General features: G+C 41.5%; 1 protein-coding gene across 6 annotated transcripts in view; it reads left to right on the plus strand.

The window, feature by feature from the left end:
- Window positions 1-18,278, plus strand: part of ttll4 (tubulin tyrosine ligase-like family, member 4) — a 113,154-nt gene that overhangs the window by 16,982 nt on the left and 77,894 nt on the right. For all 6 annotated transcript variants that reach the window (XR_010018382.1, XM_063051354.1, XM_063051353.1 and 3 more), the window contains exon 2: window positions 15,715-17,242. Coding sequence is in view for 5 of the 6 variants with exons in the window: in XM_063051354.1 (XP_062907424.1) it covers window positions 15,792-17,242 (1,451 nt within the window). In the remaining variant the exon portion in view is untranslated. The remainder of the gene's footprint in view (window positions 1-15,714; window positions 17,243-18,278) is intronic.

Consider the following 18,278-nt stretch of genomic DNA (forward strand, 5'->3'; position numbering starts at 1 on the left):
CTGATTTTTTTTGTCATTGGTAGTTCATGAGAAATAAGCAGTAAGACAATTCAGAATAGTTTTACTCACTGCATGTTTCAAGTATTCAGGCTTAGAGATGCTCGAAATGGCTAGGAGTAAAAATGAAATGATTTCACTACTTCAACAAATTAGGAACTATGAAGAATTTAAAGGTATTGATAATCATCTTGAATGTTACAATGAAAATGATGATTTGGGGGATACAACCGTTGAAAAGAATGTATGAAGGCAGTCCATTATCTACACTAGGTTTCTACACTGATTTTGTTCATTTACAGTCAATCAAAAGAACATAGCAGCATACACTGCATTAATTCCTCTATTAGGAGCTAATACGTTGTTTTATACTGTTGTAGTATTGATAATGTTTTTGTTTGGTCTTTCATTTCATTTAAATACATAATTTTGTTACTCACTTAAAGTATATTACACATTTTTAACTATTTACATGAAATTGGCCAATGGGGGCAACCGCTTAATTGGGCCAAAATGTACTGGTCCTGACGTGTCCCACTTAATTGGAATACACTGTATATGTTTTGCGGGTGCACTGTGGTCCAGAGGAACATTGTTTCCTTTCGTTGTACATATGTACAGATAGTTGACAGTAAATTTGAACTTGAAATATGACTGCTTTAATATGCTAAAAAGCAGATTATGAATTTATATCTACCTGTACTATACTGCAATTAAGCAGATTTTTAACTACCAGTTCTGTTCATTCAGTGTAATAAATAAATGGTGGCATTGCACCTCACTGGAGTTTTTAATTGTCCTTTAGAACCTGCAATGCAACCCGATACCAACCCTCCCCAATCCACATGAGTAATTGGCAATAATTTCACTAACCAGTTTTGCCTGGCCATAATTGTTTTTATAAATACAATACTTGTGCATCACTTCATTTAAATTTTACCAGAACAATGAAATAATAAGCTATTGTCAATAAATTCTGGGGGATGCACTAAAGATACAAGTCTGTTGCCAACTTTGCTTGACCTGTCTCAGCTGATACTATTATGCGATTTAGAATAATGTAAAATATTTTGTTATCCCTTGTGAGTAATGGCTGTCTGTAACTAAATGATTTGGAAATTCAAGTCTTTGGAAGTTTCTTTGAAGGTTAGATTTCTATCGAAAAGGTAAAGGAAGGGGTAAGTATTATTCTCTTTATACTGCCAGTATCTGTCAAATCACTGTTTTCAGCAGCTTGCCAAATTTTCATTCCAACTGCATTTTGTTTCTGCTTATTCAGCATTATAAGACAACTGAAAGAAAATCATTTTGTGGTATTTCCTGACCATGTCAATTAATAGTGCTTTCTGTCAGTGTTGTTACTAATTTGCATTTTTTGAGTTGTTTTCTTCTTTTGAGGTTAATAAATAAGAAATGTAGATGATTGCAGAATCTTTTGCTCTTAAATCCAATGCTGTAAGAATTCAGTTTGCCTCAGTCAGTCAGGCATTAATTTTGAGCAAAACTTGTGGCCGGATTCCATGTTAGACTGCTAGATTCGAATCTCATAAGACTTGTGCATTGTTAAGATAATTCACAAAGCTCTTATGTTGGATGTGCAATATTTCATGGTGAGGCTGGCCTTTCTCTTCCATGCAGCCACAAAAAGATTCAGATACAGATTAGCTTTAATTGTCATATGTACATTGAAGCATACAGTGAAATGCTTGCCTGAGTTAACAGCATGTACAATCGGAGGAGTTGAGCCGGGAGCAGCCCACAAGTGTCACCATGCTTTCAACGCCAACATAGCATGCCCACAATTTACTAACCTAACCTATGCATCTTTGTAATGTGGTAGTAAACCAGAGCACCCGGAAGAAACCCACATCACAGGGAGAACGTAAAAATTCCTTACATAGAGCGGTTGGGAATTAAAACCAATTGATATTACAGCTCATGCTTTGAAATGTTACACTATCTGCTACTGTATCATGAAACCACAATAACTGACTAACTTAAAAAGAGTAATGGATAAGGAATTATCTGTGTATGCTATCTATATGGACTTCGATAAAATATTTGATAAATAATTTGATGCTCATACAATTAAAAACAAATTATTGATCTGGATAGAAAATAGCTAAGTGGCAAGAGACAGTAACAAAGCAGGTACTCATCGGCAGTGTCTGGTATTCTAGAACTAGTTCTGGAACTACAGCTTTACAGTACACATCACATTACACATGAAAGTACACATGTCACCATATACTACCCTGTGATTAATTTTCTTACAGGCATTCAGTAGAACAAAGAAATATAATAGAATCAGTGAAAAACTACAAGGATGGACAAGCAACCAATGTGCAGAGGTGTTTATTTATTATTATTATTAATAACAATAAATAATAATAATAAATAAACACCTCTCTCCTCGTTTGGACTTGTCCCCTTTGAACATACTGCCTTCCACTCTCTCTGCACAAACCCAACACTATCATCAAACCAGCAGACAAAGGGGGTGCTGTTGTAGTGTGGCAGACTAACCTTGCAAAGGCCAGGCAACAGCTGGTCAGACACCACCTCATACCTACTTCTTGAAAAGGACCCCACTCTATACCCAAAAACTGTCTCCACACTATTACTGACCCCATCAGTTCTGGAGAATTCCTATCCCCTGCGACCAAGCTCATAGTTCCCTTACCCTGCACTGTTTACTTATATCTCTTACCCAAGATCCACAAACCTAGCTCTCCAGGTAGGCCCATTGCCTTTGCCTGCTCCTGTCCCACTGAACTCGTGTCCACATATTTCGACTCCATCCTATCCTCCTTGGTTCGGTCCTTCCCACCTATATCTGCAACACTTCTCATGCCTTGATCTCTTCACTAACTTTCAATTTCCTGCCCTGACCGCCTCACTTTCACTTTGGATGTCCAGTCCCTATTCACTTCTATCCCACATCAAAAAGGCCTGAAAGTTCTCCACTTCTTTCTCAAAGAAAGAACCAACCAGTTCCCCTCTACCGCCAGCTTCCCCTGTCTGACAGAACTGGACCTCGTCCTCAGCTATGCCTCCTTATTGTTGGCTATGTAGAACAATCCATGTTCCAAGCCTTCTCCAGAAATTCTCCCTGACTCTTCCTCGGTTACATTGACAACTGCTTTGGTGCTGCTTCATGCACCCACCCATGCTGAGCTCTTTGATATCATCAATTTTGCCTCCAGTTTTCACCCTGCCCTTAAATTCAGTTGCTCTACTTATAACACCTGTGTGTGTCTCGCTCTCTCTCTCGCTCTGTGCATGTTTCTGTTTGTGTTCCCAGGATGCAGCTTTCCTTTCCAGGACATCAGAGATGTCCTCTTTTTTCAAAGAATGGGGTTTCCTTTCCTCCACCATTGATGCTGCCCTCACTCGCATCTCTTCCAGTTCTCAAACATTCGTACTCACCCCATTTTCCTGTAGCTTTAACAATGATACAGTTCCTTGTCCTTATCTACAACCCTATGGGCCTCTGCATTGAACACATCATTCTCCGCAACTTTCACCATCTCCAAAGGGAACCTACCACCAAATGTATATATTTACCACCACCTCCCTGCCCCCCCAGCTTTCTGCAGGAATCACCCCGTTTGTGATTCCCTTGTCCATTCGTCCCTCCTCACTAATTTCTCTCCTGGCACCCATCCCTGCAAGAGGCCAAAGTGCTACACCTGCTGATTCACCTCCTCCGTCACCCCCATTCCGGGCCCCAAACAGTCCTTCCAGGTCAGGTAACACTTCACCTGTGAATCTGCTGGGGTCGTCTATTGTGTCTGGTGCTCCTGTTGTGGCTTCCTCTTCATTGCTGAGATACATCATAAGCTGAGGGGACCACTTCATCAAGCACTTCCACTCCATCTGCCAAAAGTGGAACTTTCTGGTGGCCAAACATTTTAATTCCCATTCCCGTTCCAACATGTTGGTTTATGGCCTCCTTTTGTGCCACAATGAGGCCACCCTCAGGGTGGAGGAGTAACACCATATATTCTGTTTGGGTATGATGGAATGATGCCATAAATATTGATTCTCCATCTGGTTTAAAAAAAAAATTTCCTCCCTCCCCATCTTCTATTCCCCACTGTGGAGTCTTGCCTCTTCTCACCTGCCTATCATCTCCCCCTAGTACCTTCCTCCTTCTGTTTCTCCTACAGTCTACTCTCCTCTCTTATCAGATTTCTTCCTCTCGAGTTCTTCACCTTGCCTACCTGCCTGGTTTCATCTATCACCTAGCTATCTATCCTCACCCCCCTCCACCCCACACCTTTTTATTCTAGAGTCTTCCCACTTCCTTTCCAGTCCTGAAGGGCCTCAGCCCAAAACATAAAATGTTTGTTAATGCTGTCTGTCCTGCTGGGTTCCTCCAGCATTTTGTGTGTGCTGTAATAAATAAATAATGCTGAGAATATGAATTCTGCAGTCCTTGAAATTGAGTCCTTTGGTTGTGGAGTCAGTTCAGTGTCGAGGTGCATGTTGAGTGAGCTTGTTATAGGCAAAAAATCATACAACATGGGAGCAGAATTTAGACCATTGGGGCCTTTGAGTCTGCTCTGCCATTCAATCACAGCTGACTTGTCACCCCTCTCAATCCATTCTCCTGCTTTCTCCCCATAACCTTTGACACACTTCCTCATCAAGAATGTCCACTTTAAGTATACTTCAGCTCTGTTTTAATAGGACCAAAGGATAGTTCAGAATTAATAAAGTGTGTGCTAGATCAGTTTCTCCATTTGTACAATTGTTTCTTCCATGGAAATTCACCCTATCTTATGCTCTTATCCCAGATGTGCACTGCTTGTTATTGTTCCAGAGCTGCCATCTGTACTTCATCAAAGAGATAAACAAAATAAAGTTTAGTTTATTCTATTAACTACTTGCTGCTCTCAGTCATAGTTCAGTGCTCAGTAAGTTTGTGGATGACACAAAATTAGGTGTTGATAGTAAAGAATGTTATTGTAGATTACAAGGAAATCTTGATCAGTTAGGGAAGCCTACAGCAATATTATGTACTGTTGTGTTGTTGCCTTGACTTGTTGTGCTAAGGCAGGCCACGCGATTGACTTGGACATTTTTATTGTGATCGCAAGGCCCTGTTGGATATTGGTAAAGTAGTATACTGCAAGTCTGGTTCACTGGTGAGACCAATGGTAGAGGAGCTGCATTGCCTTGGTTGGTGCAAAGACTAGGTCCTGCTGTTACAGTGTGGAAGGGAGCAGAAGCTGGAATCCCTATTGGGTTGGGTGCTGGCTCCTCCTGTCGGTGCTACTCTCCAGTGTCCTCTTGGTGAAACAACAAGCTGAACCAGGACAACTTGGTGTCAATTTACAGACCACGCCACTCAAGGATTTGAGCTATATTGTTTTTTTTCTGTAACTGTACTTTTTCTGTTGTTGCTATGTACAGTTTGCTGTGTGCTGTTGGTAATGTGTTTTGCACTTTGGCCCCATTGAAACACATCATTTGGCTATATTCATGTCTGGTTGAATGATAATTAAACTTGGAAGTTTTGGATACAGCTCTGTCCATTCCAGACAAAGCTCTCCCCAACATTGTGTACCATCGAGCGCTGCCCCAAGAAAGCAGCAACCTCTAATGACCCCCCCCCCACCCCATCCAGGTCATGCTGCCTACCCAATGTTGCCATAGGGAAAGAGGTACAGGGGCATTGGGTCCCACAGCTGCAGGTTCAGGAACAGTTATTACCCTTGAACCATCAGGCCCCTGAACCAGCGTGGATAGCTTGACTCACCTCAACACTGACTGATTCCACAACTTATGGGCTCACTTTCAAGGACTCTGCAACTCATGTCAAAATTATTAATTAATTTATTTGTTATTACAGTGGATTTCAGTTTATTGGTGCAGCCGTTTATTTGAGACAACTCTTAAAGAACAAAAACTAATTTAAAAAAATAACTGGGATTCTCTTCGTTTATTTAGGACACTGTGCGGCTTAATTGGGATGGAAGACTGTTGCTGAACTGTTTCTAACTAGCGTCAGGTGCATGCACTTGTGTTGCAGTTAGACTCTCACCATGCTTAGAGCAAGCAGTTTTTAAATAGCATCAGTTGCACGTCTTTGTGTTCAAAAGGCATCGATTTTTGTCACTGATAATAGGTGAGAAATAAGCAGTAAGACAATTTAGAACTGTTTTGCTCATTGCAGTTTCAAACATTCAGGCTTGGAAATGCCAGAAACAGCCGTTAGATTTACAGAGCAAATAGTATCCGTTGCACATGCTTGTGTTATGTTATCTTTTTGGGCCGATTTTTTTTTTATATAAAGCTGTAATTTTTTGATTTTTAAAGATTTTGACTTTATGCCGGAAGGCAGTGAAGGCAGTTCATTATCTGCACTAGGTGTCTGTGTTGATTTTGTTCATTTACAGGCAATCAACCGAACACAGCAGTAATGAATTCTTCTGTTGATAACGTTTGAGAACTAACACACAGTCTTAGAATACTGTAGTAATATTGGTAGTGCTCTAATTTGTTCAGTATTTCATCTAAATGCATAATTTGTTACTCATTTAAGCAGTAGTTTGTCTTTGTTATGCCTTTTAACTATTTCCATGACAATTCAGCTAATTGGAGCAGTCATTAATTGGGCTAAAATATACTCAGTGTGTCCCAATTAACCGGAATCCATTGTATTTGATTTTTTTTTTGTACTGCACAGTTTGTCGTCTTTTGCACATCGGTCATTTGTCAGTCTTTGTGTAGTTTTTCATCGATTCTATTGTATGTCTTTATTCTACTGTGAATGACTGTAAGAAAATGTATTTCAAGGTAGTACATAGAGACATATACGTACTTAGATAATAAATTTACTTTGCCTGAAGCAAGCAGAGGAATTCTCATTAAACTCTATTTAAATTATTAATGTTAGATTGAACATGATTATATGTGATAGTGGGTGAATTGTGACAATGCTGAATTTCTTTATCATCGATACAAATTCTTCCTCAGCTTAGGGGTTTTTCTCTGGCAACTAATAATACTCTGAAGTAGGCTGAGTGGGCTGATAAATTTTGCAAAGTCAAACCAGCATACGACTTGTAATATGAATGGTATGACACTAGGGAGTGCAATGGAAATAGTGGGCATGTAAGTGCATAGTTTGTTGAAAGTGGTGTCATGGATATACAGGGTAGAGTTAAAGGCATTTAGCACACTAGCTGTTATCAACTGGGGCACTAGTTATAGGTTAGGAGTTGGGGCATTATGTTACAGGAGTGTAAGTCACACTTGGAGCACTATGTGCAGTTTTGGTCACCTTATTAAAGGAAAGATGCAGTTAAACTGGAAAGAGTGCAGAAAAGATTTATGTGGACCTTGCCTGGACTACAGGGCCTGAGTAATAGGAAGAGGTTGTCTTGGTTAAGTCTTTATTCCTTGAAGCATGGGAGAATGAAGGTGACTTCATGGATATGTTTAAAATTATGTGAAGCATAAATAAGATGGAAGGTAAGTCTTTTCCCCAGGGTAGGGGAGACCAAAACTAGGGGGCATAAATTTAAGGTGAGAGAGGAAAGATTTAAAAGGAATTTGAGGTGAACTTTTTCACTCAGAGGGTGGTGAGTATGTAGAACAAGCTGCCAGGCAAAGTGGTTGAGGTAGGTGTAATAATAACATTTAAGGCATCCATCATTAAGGACCCCCATGAATCAGGACGTGCTGAACAGAATAAAGGGAGTTAGGCAGAAAGCTGAAAAGCAGGACCTCCCGTAGTAGTCTCTGGATTGCTACCTGTGCCATGTGCCAGTGTGGGTAAAAATAGGATGATTTGGCAGATGAATGTGTGGCTTAGGAATTGGTGCAGGTGGCTGTTTTTCAGATCTCTGGATCATTGGGATCTCTTTTGGGGAAGATGCAACCTGTACAAAAAGGACGAAGTACAAGGGGACCAGTTTCCTTATGGGCAGATTTGCTAGAGTTATTGGGGAGTGTTTAAACTAACTTGGCAGGGGGATGGGAACTGGAGTGATCGAGCTGAGAAGGGGGCGCTTGGTATACAAATAAATGCAGTGTGTAGTGGGATTGAAGAAGAACAGACAAATGACAGAGCAAAATTGAAATCAGTGGGATGAGTTGAAGTGTAACATGGGAGCAAAATCAAAAAGGGTGATGAATACCTTTAGGGTGTTATTGTAGTGTAAAATAATGAGTGATGGGTGACACATCTTTCATAATAGAAACTGTTCTACATAATTCACAAACACTGCCTTTGAGTTGTTGCATTCACTTTAAGAGACTGTGTCTGATGTTATGACATCAATGGAACTGCTTTTGGTTTGTTTGGAATGAAAGTAAAGGGGTAAGCAGATAAAATGACATTTGCGCGTTTTTTTCAAAAAATCCTACATCAGTGACCCCAATGCTCTTGAGTGATTCCAGAGTTACTCAACAATATGTCGATCAATGCAGTTGCTTTGGAGCTGCTGGGGCTTTGGTATTAGGGCACTACTGTGCAGTTTGTACAGACAGAAGCCCAGTTCATGCTGTGAGAAATTACCACAAACAATACCAAATTTTACTATGTCGTAGCATCTCTAAGTAGTTCCACTGCAGCCAGAGTGGTGAATCTACGTGATAAATGTGTCACTCTGAATACTTTCGTGAGTGAGCATATTACAGTCAAACAGTTTCTCTCTGCCTGGCCTGGGTGACACTAGGCCTTCAGAACTAATGGACCACATGCTGTCTCTCCTGGGCAATCACCATTCTCCCTTTATTTTTAAAGAATTCTTTATACAACAAATGCCTGATCAAGTTTGCATAGCCCGGGCTAATGCACCTGTGAAGGACTATAGGGAGCTTACTAAAATGGCCGATAGTCTACACTCAGCCAGGCAGAGGCGCATCACCCCTCCTCTTTTCTCTGTCTCAATAAACCCTGTCAGCGGAGCCTCCAGTAGTCTCACGCCCGTGGCTCTGAACCAGACAACGCTGGGTCTATGTCATTATCTCGCGCACTTTGGCATGAACACCAGGAAGTGCTGACTGCGATGAGGCTTCAACAATGTCAGTACATCGGAAGTCTGTGAACACTGTGGGTTCCAGCTGCCAGGGTTGTCTGTTGTTCATTACAGACACCCTTTCAGGGCAACTCTTCCTTTGTTACATGGGTGCTCAAGTGAGTGTATTGCCAGCATTGCACATTGTTTATAAGGCAGAGAGTGAAGGACCTTCACTAGAGGCTGCCAATGGCAACAGGATTTGGACTTGTGGGATATGATGTGTGACACTCTGCATCAGTAGATGATGCTGCACATGGGTATTTATCTTGGCTGAAGTTGCTAGACCTTTGCTCGGTGTAGATTTTCTGTGAGGCAAAAGACTGTTAGTAGATCTTAAGAACTGCTGGCTTATGGATGCAAGGAACTTTGGGTCATTACCCTGTACCCCCAGTAAGTGCTTCATGCTGATTCTGTCTAGTGTATGCACCATCACGTGAAATCACTCGCCTGCTGAGTGAATTCCCAAACCTCATCAAGGCCACATTTTCCATTACAGTCACAAAGCATGGGGTCGAGCACCACATTTCAATAACTGATTGCCAGACCACGCACATACACTAGACTCAGAAAAGGTGCCCAGCACGAAGGCTGAGATTGCTAATAATGGAAATGCATTGCATTGAATGCAGGTTGAGCTTCACCTCTTCATGTGGTCCCTAAGCCCGATGGTTACCGTGCATGCGGCAGTCACTGCCACCTTAATGGAGGCCACCAGCCTAATTGTTACCTGGTCCCACATATTCAAGACTTTTCACATTTAGCAGTAAAGATAATTTTTTTTCTAAAATGGACACAGTCAGGAGCTACCAAGAGGTGCCTGTGTGCACTGAGGACATCTCCAAAACTGCTGTTATAACCCCGTTTGGCCTATTTGAGTTTCTGTGCATGCTGTTTGGGCTGGAAGATGCAGCATAGACTTTCCAGTGACTAATGGACTCTGTGTTAAAAGACTTTGATTTTCTTTTTGTTTACCTGGATGACGTACTTGTCACCAGCGCATCAAAAACCGAACACATATCACATCTTCACATTCTTTTCAAGCACTTAAGCCAACATGAGCTGATTATTAACCCCAATAAATGCCAGTTTGGGGTTGTCTACTATTGACTTTCTCGGCCACAGCACCCCTGCTGTTAGAAGTTGCCGCTATTATGGGCATTCCATTGCCCCACATTACCAAAGTACTTGGGTGCGATGAGTTTCTATCACAATTTCATTTCAGGAGCTGACGAACTTGTGGTCCCCTTGTATAGTATCCTTAAAGGCAGTGCCCCTAATCACATGCTTGTGTGGTCGGTGGACATGACCAGAGTAGTTGACAACACCAAACGAGGTCCTTTGAACGTGACCTTACTGGCGCATCCACTCCCTAATGCACCTACAGCCATTGCCACTGATGCCTCAGACTATGCTGTGGGATGCTGTGCATGAACAGTTGGAAGCATGTGGCAGCTGCTCACCTTCAGCTAGCAGCCCCACCCCCAACCCCCCCAAAGGAAGTACAGGAAGTTTGACTGCAAGCTTCTCTGTCATTTTTGCTTTTACTGGAGGGTTGGCATTTCACAGGTTCATTGACCACAAACCCCTTGTGCACGCAATGGCCAAAGCGTCAGATCCTTGGTCTACAAGGCAGCAATGTCACTTGGCCCACATTCCAGAATTCACAGCACATCGAGGGGGAAAATAATGCTGTGGCTGATTGTGTCTCACAACCTGCTGCCATTAGTGTTGACTATGCCAGCATGGCATTGGCAGCTGACCAAGCTACCAACCTCAGAGGTCCAGGCTTAGAGGACAGCAGTCATGGGCCTCTGGTTGGCTGACTTCAACTTCTGGGATGCAGGACTTTCTCTCCTGTGTGATGTCTCAACTGGTTGCTCTCAACCCATAGTGCCTGAGATCTGGAGGCGCACTCTTTTAATTCCATTCAAGGCCTCTCGTATCTAGGTGGGAAGGCTTCACAGAAACTGGTTGCTTTAAAGTTTGCATGGCACAGCCTTAGGAAAGATGCGTGAGACTGGAGTGCAGCATGTTTTGTGTGTCAGCGGGTGAAAATTAACTGTCACATTGGGGCACCATCAGCACCTTTCGAGGTGAGGTCTCTGAACGATGGTTTGCCCAAGTCAGTGAGGACCTGGTTGATCCTCTTTCCCTGTCCCTCCACCACAGTTTCACACATCTCCTTACCACAGTGGACTGTGCCACCAGGTGGCCAGAGATTGCCCATCTTGCATCGTCGAAGGCTGCGGATGTGGCTCAGGCATTCATCAACATCTGTGTCACTCGGTTTGGCATCCCATCTAATACTTCTCCATGTCGAACCTCTGGGCTGCAATGGCCCAGAACTTTGACATTAAATTGCATCACACCAGGGCATATCACCTGCAGTCCAATGGCCTGTGCAAGCAGTTTCACCGCTCCTTAAAGGCTGCTTTGAGGGCCTTCCTGACAGGCATGATTGTTTCCTGTGGGTCCTGCTGGGGCTCAGAATGGCTCCAAAGGAGGACTTGCAGCATTCCACCCTCATCAGTAAATCTTTTACACCTATTTGTACCTTCCATCATGGCGTATAGCACTCTTGTGTTTCAGTTGACCTATGTTCTACCTTGTTTGTTTTTGTCCGCCATGATACACATCATCATTGCCTTAAGCCTGTTCTGCAGTTTGGAATGGGTCGAAAAGACTTACTGTAGATAGGAAGTGTAAACCTGAATATACTTATGTAGGTCGCCATAAACAAGCCCAGCAAGACCTGGATGGTTCCACTGTCATTTTCCCATGTGTGAGTCAATCCACCCCAGGATGAACCAGAGATACCTGCTGTTATTCCGACCAAAGCACACAGGACTCGAGCCAAGCTGCTCGTATGAGTTCCAGATGGACTCTCAATGCTGGTTTGGAGAATTCTGAGGTGGGGCTGTGTAGAGTAATGAAATGGGTGACAGATGACACCCATTGTTTGTAATAGAAGCTGTTCTACATAATTCACAACCACCATCGTTGAGTTATTGTGTTTACTTTAAGACGTAATGATGTCAATGTAAGGTGACCTCTTTTGGTTTGTTCATAATGGAAGTTATGTTTAGCACGACTTGACTCGCAATTTTTATTCGCAAAATCTTACATTTTATTTGAATGGACATATTATGTGGAATAAGAAGGATGATCTTGTAGTGCAGTTCGTGATTGGCAGGTTTAACATAGGCATCACTGAGTCGTGAAGATCATAGTTAGGAGCTTAATATCTAATGGTACACATTGTCTTGAAACATCAGACAAATAGACAGAGGGGGTAGTGTGGCACTGTTGGTAAGAAATTAAATAAAATCCCTACAAAGAGGTGATATAGGATCGGAAGGTGCAGAATCCTTATTGGTAGAGTTAAGAAGCTGCAAGTGTAAAAAGATCCTGATGGGAGTTGTGTACAGGTTCCTGAACAGTGGCCAGGATGTGGGCTACAAATTGCAATGGGAGATACAAATGACAGGTAAAAAGGGCAATGTTGCAACAGTCATGGGGGATTTCAATATACATACAGATTGCAAAAACCAGGTTTGTGCTGGATCTCAAGAGAGACTTTATAGAATGCCTAAGCAATGGCTTTTTCGAACAGTTTGTGGTTGAGCCTACTAGAAGAACAGCAGTTCTAGGTTGGGTGTAATGTAATGACTTAGATCTGATTATGGAGCTTAAGGTTAAAGAACCCTTAGGAGACAGTGATCATAATATGATAGAATTCATATTTATCCTGCAGTTTGAGAAGGAGAAGCTAAAATTAGATGTATTAGTGGAGTAAAGGGAATTGAGGAGACATGAGAGGGAGCTAGCCAAAGCTGATGGGAGGGGTACTTTAGCTGAACAGAAATAGCTGGAATTTCTAAGAGCAATTTAGAAGGTACAGGAAAGATACATTCCAAAAATGTAGAAGTATTCTAAAGGCAGAGTGACACCTTTAGAATAGGTTGACAAGAGAAGTCAAGGACAGCATAAAAGCAAATGAGGGAGTTTATAATATAGCAAAAGTTTGGGGAAAGTAAGAGGATTGGGAAGCTTTTAAAAACCAGTAGAACGCAACTAAAAGCCATTAAGAGAAAAGATGAAATCTGAAGGTAAACTGACCAATAATAAGTTTTTTCATACATGTAAATGGACCTCTGGAAAGTGATGTTGGAAAGGTTGTAACTGAGGACAAAGAAATAATGAATTAACTCACATATTTTGGTCAATCTTCACTGTGGAAGACACCAGTAGAAAGCCAGAAATGAGAGTGTGTCAGGTGGCAGAAGTGATTGTCATTGCTATTATGAAGGAGAAGGTGCTTTGGAAACTGAACAGTTTGAAGGTGGATAAGTAACCTGGCCAGATGGACTACATCCCAGGATTCTGAAAGAGATAGCTGAAGAAATTGTGGAAGCATTGACAAAGATCTTTCAAGAATTACTAGATTCTGGAATGGTTCCGGAGGACTGCACAATTGCAAATGTCACTCCACTCTTTAAGAAGGAAAGGAGGCAGAAGAAGGAAAATTTTAGGCCTGACTTCAGTGGTTTAGAAACTTGTTGCAGTACATTCTTAAGGATGAGGTTTTCAGGGTACTTGAAACACATGACAAAATAGGCCAAAGTTGGCATGAGGAGAAATCTTGCCTGACAAACATTTTGGAATTGTTTGAGGAAATAACAGACAGGATAGACAAAGGAAAGTAAGTGTATGTTGTTTATTTGGGTTTTCAGAAGGCCTTTGACATGGTGCCACATGTGAGGTTGCTTAACAAGATAAAACCCCTTGATATTACAGGGAAGATAGTAGCATGGATCGAAGATTGACTGGCATGAAGCAAAGAGTCAGAATAACAGGGACCTTTTCTGGTTGGCTGCCAAGATTAGTGGTGCGCTGCAGGAGTCAGTGTGGGATCACTTCTTCAAATATGTCAATGATGTGGATAGAGATCCCTCCCCCTCCTGTCTTCTCCTATCATTTTGGATCTCCCCCTCCTCCTCCAACTTTCAAATCCCTTACTCACTCTTCCTTCAGTTAGTCCTGACGAAGGGCCTCGGCCTGAAACGTCGACTGCACCTCTTCCTACAGATGCTGCCTGGCCTGCTGCGTTCACCAGCAACTTTGATGTGTGTTGCATGAGGTAATGCGGAGGTTTTATAAAGTATGGGTCAGACCGCACTTGGGGTGCTGTCAGTTGTTTGGGCCCCTTATCTAAGAAAAGATGTGTTGGCATTGGAGAGACTCTAGAGGAGGTTCACAAGATATGAAGATCATTTGATGTCTCTGAGCCTGTACTTGCTGGAGCTTAGAAGAATGGGGCGGGGGGGGGGGGCGCAGGAGCTCATTGAAACCTATCAAATATTGAAAGGCCTAGATAGGATGTGGAGAGGATGTTTCCAATGGTGGTGGAGGGCACAGTCTCAGAATAGAGGGACATCCAGTTAGAACAAAGATGAGGAAGAATTTCTTTAGCCAGAGGGTGGTTCTTTGCCACAGGCTGCTGTGATAACCAAGTCATTGAGTGGAGGTTGATAGATTCTTGATTAACAAAGACATCAAAGGTTACAGGGTGAAGGCAGGAGAATGTTATTGAGATGGTCAATCAGCCATGATGAAGTAGTGGAGCAGACGTAATGGGCTGAATGGAATAATTCTGTTCCTGCGCCTTATGGAAAGTCATTTGTCCAACCCATTGTACTTGTGATATCTTGGAGAGTTTGTTTTTAAGCTGCAAAGATGGAAACACCCAGCAAGTTGAGCAGCATCAGTCAGAAGAAGAAAACGTAGGTCAAGCACTTGTTTCCATGGATAACTGACATGGAAACATTTGGAGATGTTTCAGTAAAATCTTTAAAACTTGGAAAAGGGATGTCTACAAATACATAAACATGCAATTTATACTTTTTCATCCTGTCAATCTTTGGGCCATGCCTCTCAGTCTCATGCTGATACTATTCTGTGACAGTATGTGCTAGATCATAACTATATGCGCTGTGTGACTATATGCATCGTGTTTTGCACCCTGGCCCTAAAGGAATAATATTTCATTTAGCTTAATACATGTGTATAGTTGAATGATAATAAACTTGAACTACCCAATTACTCTAGTGTAATTTTTCTTTTAAATGAAAGCCCAACAACCACCCATCATCATTTGCTTAGCTGTTCATGTTCTTTGAAAGAATGGCATGGTAGCGTAGTGGTTAACAAAAGGCCATTACAACACCAGTAACCCAGATACAATTCTGCTGCTCTTTGTAAAGAGGCTCTATACTCTTGTGACTGCATGGATTTCCTGCAGGTGCACCAGTTTTCTCCCATGTTCCAAAGATGTATGGGTTAGTAGGTTAATTGGCCACATGAGTGTAATAGGGTGACACAAACTCATTGAGCCAGAAGGACCTGTTACTGTGCTGTATCTCTAAATAAAAATAAAAAAATAAAATGTTATTTCTTTGAACAATTCTGGGATTTCACTGATTTCTGTTCTTGGTTAGTTAAGGGTTAGGAAGATGGCTGTCCTCTCTGATATCATTAAAATGAATGTAATGTGAGCCATCAATGTGGTGCAAATTTGGTATTCATGATTCCTTGATGCATGCAATACTTTCATTTGTTTTATGTCTAAATGTATTGTTTATTTATCTTTCAGTGCTATTGTTTGACTTGTGTTTTTCAGGTTCACTGAAGGGGTTTTCTGTCCTTCAATTTCACAGCTTCCATTGTTTGCTTGTGTTGTGAATAAAATGGCAGTTCATGGCCTCGTCCAAGAGTGAGGAGTGTGCTACAGATCCCAGTTCCAAGAACTACCATAAAACTTTGCTGAGCTCAAGCATAAAACCCTTCAGAGCTTTTCAAACACAGGAGTGTAGGCCATCTTATTCTGTTGCCCAGCACCCACTATGGGAATGGGATGGTTGCCATGTGATTGTACCTGTAAGAAAAAAAAATGCTTGCTTTGGAATATCTCATCATGTTCTTTCTCACTCCTACCCTGCTATGGCAAGGGGCAATGGCAGACAAGCAATGCCAAGTTCATACAGTGGTTTTCATTCTAATGTTTTGGTTAGCCCTTTTGAAACCTCATCAATTTATGATCGAACTAATCACAACTACAGATCGTATCAGAAGCTAGAGTCCCTTGGTTCACGGCTCAGTGGGCTAGGAAATAGAACAACAGCATCTTCATCATGTTTTAATGGATTTATCCATTCAATTCCTTCCAGAGCAATCTCTTGTGACAGCCTAATGAAATGGAACAGTGGTATTTCACCAATTACACACCACTATAATTCCCATAATGCAGGTTGCGAGCTTGTGTCCATGAGCAAAAATAACCCCAATCATATAGGTAAACCTACTTCACTCTATCGGAAACCATTGTTAAACACTAATGCATTTATGAGACCTACCAGTGCCAAAGTGCCTTTGCACCAGAAATGGGCAAAGAGCCCCAAACCTGTGACTACACATGGAGACAATGAGATTGGAGATGCAGAAAGCCCAGCTAAATACAATGGGATCAGTGCCAAGGTCTTCCCTGGAAGTCCTGTTCGCCCTAACACAGAGGATAAAATTGAGCGACCCGTTCATCAAAATGAACATTTCCATAATAACTTGAAGAGTGCTATCAAACTAACAAAAAGCATCCCTGGTGATCCAGAATTAAAATTTACTGAAGCTGTGAAAAGATCATCAGAAGACCGCATTCCAAAGAATAATGTCCATGAGCGATGTGTGACTTTTTCTAAAGAAACTGAAGGCTTGTCTTCCCAAGGTATTCACCTTCACAATGTTACATACAACAGTGCTGGGGGAATATTTAAAAGAACTGCACCAAATCTCATTAAGGAGAGTAATTTACCGTCAGCCTTGAAGTCTGAGTATGTATATACCAATGGTAACTTGGAACATCCAGTTAAAGAAAACAGTGCAAGTAAAGAAAATATCATCACTAGTTCTAGCAAAACATCTGGTGTTTTGTCCACCAGTATGAACATCCACAATAATAGCCCAGTCACCTTACCAGAGAACATTGGTATGCATCAAGGATCTGACCAGACAAAGAAACAGATTATCTTTTCCACCCCCAAAGCTAATGTTGGCTCACTCACACTTCAGATAGCTGCCATGCAGCTCAGGCCTGGAAACAAAATTGTTAACGATCCAGAAAACTCCAAGACGGAGGCAGATTCTCAGAACTCAAAGTAAGTAGTCGTTGTGTTTCAAATTGTTCTTGTGATGTTAGTACACTATCAAAGATGATTGTTCTTGGAAATATTTAGACCATAAGACGATAAGGCATAAGAGGCAGATCCATCGAGTCTACTACCATTCTTTCATAGCTGGTATATTATCCTTCTCAACTTCATTCTCCTATCTTCTTCCCATAAGCTTTGGCGTCCTGACTAATTAAGAACCTACTTAAATATACCCAATGGTATGATCCAAGACCTCACTACTCATTCTCTCAGGACTTTGGCATCCATGATATTCCATAAAAGACCCAATTTATTTAAAACTGTACTGGTTTTGTATTTTGAGTTGAAATGATACTGAAGGAATTATCAGGATTGATAGAAATATATAAATTTTGTCAAATTTGAAATCTCCTTCTGACACTATCCTACGATTATGAGAATAGTAGGGTAACACTAGTAGGAGATTTCAAATTTCCTGCTATTGCAAATTTCATGCAAAGAGCCTGGTTAGGGCAGAATTTGTGCAGTACATCCAAGACAGTTTCTTCATGCAATCTATAGGGGAACATTCTCGGGAGGAAGCAATGCAATAGGAAATAAGCTAAGCCAATTTACTAAAGTTGGTGAGTACATTGGGTCCAATGGCCACAAATATATTGGTTTTAAAATAGTTATAGACAAAGGTAGAACAAGTCCACAGTTTGAACTTTGATGGCATTAGGCAGAACTTGGCTGTAGTTGACAGGGTGACTATTTAAAGGCAAATAAACAGTTGGTTTTAAAAGTGTAGTATCACGAAACTTGGGGCAGCATGTTCCTGTTAGGGTGAAGGGTAGGCATACCAAGTTCATGAAACCCTGGATGATGAAAGATATTGAGGCTCAGTCAAGCAAAAAGAAGGGATCTTACTTCATGCTTAAGCAGCTAGGTACGAATGAATCCCTCAATGAATATATAAAAAAAAGTTTAACAGCAGACTTAAGAAGGAAATCAGGAGGGCATATAGAAGATATGAAATAGATTTGGCAAGGGGGGGTTAAGG

Source organism: Mobula hypostoma, chromosome 6, assembly GCF_963921235.1.
Source record: "Mobula hypostoma chromosome 6, sMobHyp1.1, whole genome shotgun sequence".
Taxonomy (NCBI): domain Eukaryota; kingdom Metazoa; phylum Chordata; class Chondrichthyes; order Myliobatiformes; family Myliobatidae; genus Mobula; species Mobula hypostoma.